The sequence below is a fragment of the Nicotiana tabacum genome, chromosome 16 (genome assembly GCF_000715075.1).
Source record: "Nicotiana tabacum cultivar K326 chromosome 16, ASM71507v2, whole genome shotgun sequence".
Taxonomy (NCBI): Eukaryota; Viridiplantae; Streptophyta; class Magnoliopsida; order Solanales; family Solanaceae; genus Nicotiana; species Nicotiana tabacum.
The window spans coordinates 18,028,021-18,034,362 of record NC_134095.1 but is presented as its reverse complement, the minus strand read 5'-3'; the positions used below and the strand labels follow the sequence as shown (position 1 = coordinate 18,034,362).

The window sequence follows — 6,342 nt, the reverse complement described above, 5'->3', positions numbered from 1 at the left end:
GGTCGCAATAAGTTATAGTCTCACCAGCTTCAAACTATCTGAATAAGAACAACATCTTCTACCATACAATGCTTCGTACGGTGCTATTTGAATACTGGACTGGAAGCTATTATTGTAAGCAAATTCAGCTAACGGTAAATAAGTCTCCCAACTACCTCCAAACTCAAGAATGTAAGCTCTCAACATATCCTCCAAGATCTATATAGTACGTTCAGACTGCCCATCTGTCTGTGGATGAAATGCAGTACTAAGATCTACTCCACCATATCCTCCAGTGCTTCTTGAAAAGATTTCCAAAAGCGTGAAGTGAACTGTGATCCTCTATCAGAGATGATGGATACCGGAACTCCGTGAAGTCGGACAATTTCGTTCATAAATATCTGTGCATACTTCACTCCACCATATGTAGTCTTCACTGGCAAAAAGTGTGCCGATTTTGTCAGTCGATCTACAATTACCCACACCGAATCATAACCTCTAAGGGTTCGTGGTAGACCGATGACAAAATCCATAGTAATTCTTTCCCATTTCCACTCTAGAATCTCAATTTGTTGTAGTAGTCTTGCGGGTCGCTGATGCTCAGCCTTGACCTGCTAACAAGTCAAACAACTAGAAACAAAGTTAGCAACATCTTTCTTCATACCTTCCCACCAATAAAATTGCTTCAGGTCATGGTACATTTTTGTGGATCCAGGATGTATAGTGTATTTGGAGTTGTGGGCTTCTTTAAGAATAGCATATCTCAACCCATCTACGTCTGCTACACATAGCCTGTCACCCATTCGAAGCATACCATCACTTTCAACAATCATATCCTTACTTTTACCAGCTAAGGCCTCATCTCTGTATTTGCATAATCGCTCATCCTCATATTAGGTGCCCTTAATGCGCTCAACTAATGAAGACTTAGCCTAAGCACAAGCCAACAATGCCTCTGAATTTCCAACACTAAATCTGATACATGTATCTTCTAGTTTTTAAATATCTTTGGCCAAAAGTCTCCTTGTAGGAGCTATATGTGCCAAACTCCCCATAGATTTTCTACTCAATGCATCAGCCACCACATTAGCTTTTCCAGGATGATACAAAATAGAACAATCATAGTCTTTGAGTAGATTTATCCAGTGACGCTGCCCAAGATTTAGATCTCTCTGCTAAAAGATATACTTCAGACTTTTATGGTCAATATAAATCTTACAAGTTTCGCCGTACATATAATGTCTCTAAATTTTTAGAGCAAATACCACTGCAGCCATCTCCAAATCATGTGTAAGATAGTTTTGCTCGTGCTTTTTCAATTGTCTCGAAGCATAAGCAATAACACGACCATTTTGCATGAGAACACATCCTAATCCTACCATTGATGTGTCACAGAACACCATAAATTCTCCGGAACTTGATGGTAAGGCTAATATTAGTGCAGTTGTCAAACATGTTTTGAGTTTTTGAAAGCTCTGCTCACATTCCTCCGTCCACTGAAACTTTGCATTTTTCTGTGTTAGCTTGGTTAGAGGCGCTGCTATTCTAGAGAAATCCTGCACAAAACGCCTGTAATAGCCCACTAAGCCTAAAAAGTTGCGAATCTATGTAGGAGAAGTAGGTCTGGGCCATTTCTGCACAGCTTCGGTCTTCTTAGGATCTACTGTAATTTCATCTTTGGATACAACATGCCCTAGAAATGATACTGAGTCTAGCCAACATTCACTCTTCGAGAACTTAGCATAAAGTCAATGTTGTCGCAATGTCTCCAACACAGTCCTAAGATGATCCTCGTGTTCTCCTTAGATACGAGAATATATTAGGATATCATCAATAAATACTATTACAAATCTATCCAGAAACGGCTTGAACACCCTATTCATTAAATCAATGAATGCCACTGGAGCATTAGTCAGTCCGAAAGGCATCACAAGAAACTCATAGTACCCGTATCGAGTTCTGAAAGCAGTCTTAGAAATATCTTCATCTTTGATTCTAAGTTGATGATAACCAGAACGGAGGTCAATCTTTGAAAAGTGGGTAGCTCCTTGTAACTGATTAAACATCCCGTCTATACGAGGCAACAAATATTTATTGCGTATTGTTATCTTGTTCAACCGCCTGTAGTCAATGCATATTCTTAGGGATCCGTCTTTCTTCTTTACAAATAGTACTGGTTCACTCCATGGTGATACATTAGGTCTAATAAAACCCTTATCTAACAAATCCTGTAACTGTTACTTTAGCTCCCTCAACTCTGCTGGTGCCATTCGATATGGGGGCATCGATATGGGCTGTGTGTCAGGTAGCAAATCAATACCAAAGTCTATTTCTCGTACTGGAGGCAATCCTGGTAAATCTTCAGGAAATACATCAGAAAATTCTCTCACTACTGGTACATTTTATATACTAACTATTTCCTTTCTTGTGTCATTTACAATAGCTAAGAGACCCAAGCAACCTTTCTTCAGAAGTCGTTGAGCTTTCATAAAAGATACAATTTTGCAAGTCTCTGGAACCTAACTCCCTATTAGAATAAAACTGGGTTCATTTGGTATCTCAAACATAACTATCTTTGCATGACAATCAACTATAGCATAGCAAGAAGATAACCAATCCATTCCCATCAGCATGTCAAAGTCAATCATATCAAGTACAATAAGATCAGCTATAGTATCTCTACCCTCAACTCGAATATGACAAGAACGATACACGCATTCAGCTAATAGAGACTCTCCAACATGAGTAGTAACTAGAAAAGGATCATTCAATAGCTCAGGCTATCTACTAAACCTTAAAGCAAAGTACGAGGACACATAGGAGTGAGTAAATCCTGGATCAATCAACGCAAGTGCATCAAATGAACAGACAGAAAGAATACCTATAACTACAACATTCGAGGCCTGAGCATCCTGTCTAGTAAATGCAAAAACTCTCGCCTGACCTCTACCAGCATTCCTTTGTCCTTGATTTACAGTAGCACGGTCTCCAGCACCTCGACCTCTATTTCATGTACCTGTAGCACCTGAAGTATTACGAGTAGTCTGAGTCGGTGCAGCTGACTGAATAGAAGCCTGGTTGAAATTTCTTGGAGGCTGAGGGAAATCCCTCAAGTGATGTCCCAACTAGCCACACCAAAAGCACTCTCCAGTTAGAACACAACATTGGCCCAAATGTGATCTACCACAGGTCTGGCAGACTGGAGTAGTTGCATATATCTGTGCAGAATTATGATGTCCAGATGTTGACGGTCCCCTAGTACCCTGTCTATAATGTGGTCTATATGTGGACTATAAAGACAAATGTATCCCTATCTGAGAACCATGTTGTTGTTTTCCTTAATTTTCTGCTCTTTGATTTTCACTAAAATTGCTGCTAAAAGACCCTCATGTCTTGGCCTTCTTACGTAAATCACTAGCTACACGCTCATCACGTCCTTTGTTTTCAATCTTTCTAGCAAGGTCGACTACATCAGATTAGGATAAAGTCTTCATTTGTGGGGATATTGTAGTGTATGGATGACCAACCAATCTATCAACAAACCTTTGAACTCGAGCTTCTTCGGTAGACACTAAGTAAGGAGCATATATAGGCAGCTTACAAAACTTAGTGTTATATGTTGACACATCCATATCTGGAGTATGAACCAATCTCTCAAAGTCTCTAGCATATTTTTGCATCAGGCTGTCTAGAAGAAAATGATTCTTGAACAACTTAGTGAACTCGTCCCATGTCAATGGTGTTGCTCCTGCTGGCCTTCCTAGAAATATAGTTTCATACCATGTGTTAGCCATATCCTCTAGTTTGTATGTTGCGAGCTCCACGACTCTCTCACTAGAATATCCTAGAGCACGTAATGCCTTGAGTGTCCCATCCAAGAAACTTTGAGGATCTGCTAAATTATTGGAACTTGTGAATTTTGGTGATTTCAATTTCAGAAACTCTTGTAGAGAAACTTCCTTATTTCCGAAAGTCTGAGTCTGTGCAGGTGCTTGTGTCTGAAAAGTAGCCTGAGGAGCTGAACTTCCACCCTGAGCAGGCACCAATGCCTCTAACATATTCAATAACCTTGCCACTGCATCTGCAGGTAAGGCAACAGTAGGTACAACAGTTGGAACTGGTGGTGGAGCATCTTGAACTTCCTGCACTTGCACTTGATCTAGCATAGTATCTTGGGGTTGACCCATGTTCCCAACTTTAAGTTGAGGAGCAGTTTGTCTTCTACCTCCCACCCCGGGTAGCACCACGTCTAGTACCACGTCCAGCAGATGAGGGTGTGCGTGTCCTAGCCATCTGCAAAAGAAATATTCGAATGTCAATCTCAAGTTATCTCAACGCACGATCAAAGAATGAAAGAAGGAAAAACATTCCTAGATGTTCAGTAGCCACAAGATCATAAGTATGGGCGCTTACATACTCATGAACAAGACTCTACTAAACATTGCTCCATGACTCGGGACTTAAAATCTGGCTCTGATACCAACTTTGTCACGACCCAAATTAGGACCGTGACCAGCGCTCAGGAGCTAGTGCTCCCAAGTAAGCCTCATCGGAAATTTTACAGAAAATCGGACAGAGTTTCCCCTGTTTTTGGACCATCCCAAAAATTTTCGTGTCTCAAATCAGCAACCAAACATCCTAATAGCAATTCAAATGATAATGACTTTATCAATTAACCAAAATTAATATCTACCTTTAACAGTCCACCCACTAACAACTAGAAATACTACTATATCTCCAAATCTGATAAGAATGAGCGTTACTCACCATAACTCTATCATAACAAATACTACTCAAGACACTAAAAGAATGACCATGGAGCGACTCTATGAGTTCAAAGAAAAGAGCAGAACAATTGATAAAATTCTCACCCACGCGAACAAGTGCGAGGCTCACCAAGAATTATCAACTTGTGCGCTCTAATTAACGAAATCATCGCCCACGTCAACTGCTGTCTCGGTAAAAAAAATTTAGCGGGGAATGAGTCACTAGCTCAGTGAGTAATAACACTTAACTACAACCGTTTTTATTGGGGACAAGTCAGAAAATATGCTAGTATCTCAAACAGAAAATAACATAAAAATGCCCTTTCAGAAACAATAAATAATTTTCAGTCTCATCATGCTTTTTTATAGTATAATACAATTAACAGTTCAGTAATAAGCTCGGTAACCAATGTATAATATCAATATTCACATTTGGGATATTTCATTAAACGAATCATGTAATCGGTATAACTGTGGACTTCTTCGCAAGAAATCAAACATAACGGTAGTCTCTACTCGAGGAAAATCGGTAATGGTATGCTAGTTCTACCTTCCCACTAGCAAGGGCTGTAACAGCAATCTGTAATTACAAGGTGCACCAGGTCTAACGAATCCGCCGTTAGCTACGTGATCCTTCAATGTCTACTCTCATTTATACTTGTCTCTGTAATCCGTATATACTTGTAGAAAAAATATTTTAAAATATAAGGCATTTTGGTTCTTATCAAATCATGTAATTTATTTCGATAACAGAAAAATTCAAGTAACGGTAATCATCTCAAATGACTATTTCGGTATCATATCGAGTAAAAGGCTTGTCCCACATGCAATTCAAAATAATCGGTAACATATTCATATTAAAAATCATGTGTAAATCATGTAAGTTGTGAAAATATAAATTGCGGTAAGATTACTACTCACCGTACTCGTGCCGAAATACCCAATGCTTCACCTCGAGCAATTCGTACAAATTCCTCCAATTAATCTATAATTATATAATATCGATTTCACGTTAGTTTTCTTGTTTAGGCTAATTCATACCTAATTTCGAATACCCAATCATCGGGGTTCATGTTTGACTTTTAATTTGTGGATTTATATTTAATCATAGAACTAGTCCATAATTCTATCAATTTCAAACTATTTAGTATAATTTATTCCTCTAAAATTAGACCTATCAGTGCTTAAACCAAACCTTTATAGCCTTGTTATCTTCGTAGTAATTGTATATTTCTTTTTATATAAGAGAAAGTTGATATTGAGTTCTTTTGTACTACATAAAATTACATAGATGCAGTAAAATAATTCAACAGATAAGGAGAAGAAGGTTAACCTCTTGAGTCGAAGGAGAACTTTAATACTTTCAATTTCAACTTCCAGTTCTTCTTAAGGCCTTTGCCCAAGCTTTCTTCTTCTTCTTCTTCTTCTTCTTCTTCTTCTCTTTTCCCTTTTTTTTTCTCTGCTGGTTTGTAATTTTTTCCATTTCTGAAGCTTCTGTTGTGGTTTTAAAGCAGCCTTTTTTTTCTCTTTTTCCCCTTCCCCTTTTCCCTTTTGTCTTTTATTTTGTGATTTTGCCACTGAATGTGGGCTTCGGCCC

At 38.6% G+C, this 6,342-nt stretch overlaps 1 protein-coding gene across 1 annotated transcript; it reads right to left on the bottom strand.

Moving 5' to 3' along the window:
* Positions 1-254: 254 nt before the first annotated feature.
* On the bottom strand, positions 255-4,166 carry LOC142170163 (uncharacterized). Its single transcript, XM_075231994.1, has 5 exons — positions 3,507-4,166; positions 2,996-3,104; positions 2,221-2,329; positions 644-843; positions 255-448 (listed from the first exon to the last, which is right to left on the bottom strand). Exons 1-5 carry the CDS (start codon positions 4,164-4,166, stop codon positions 255-257), a joined length of 1,272 nt encoding a protein of 423 aa, XP_075088095.1.
* Between the last annotated feature and the right edge of the window lie 2,176 nt (positions 4,167-6,342).

Coding starts and splice junctions, on each gene's coding strand:
- LOC142170163 (XM_075231994.1), bottom strand. CDS start 4,166: ATGGGTCAACCCCAAGATACTATGCTAGATCAAGTGCAAGTGCAGGAA. Junction 2,330..2,995: donor TAATACTTCAGGTGCTACAG/GTACATGAAATA, acceptor AAGATTTACCAG/GATTGCCTCCAGTACGAGAA. Junction 844..2,220: donor GCAGAGTTGAGGGAGCTAAA/GTAACAGTTACA, acceptor ATGCAAATACAG/AGATGAGGCCTTAGCTGGTA.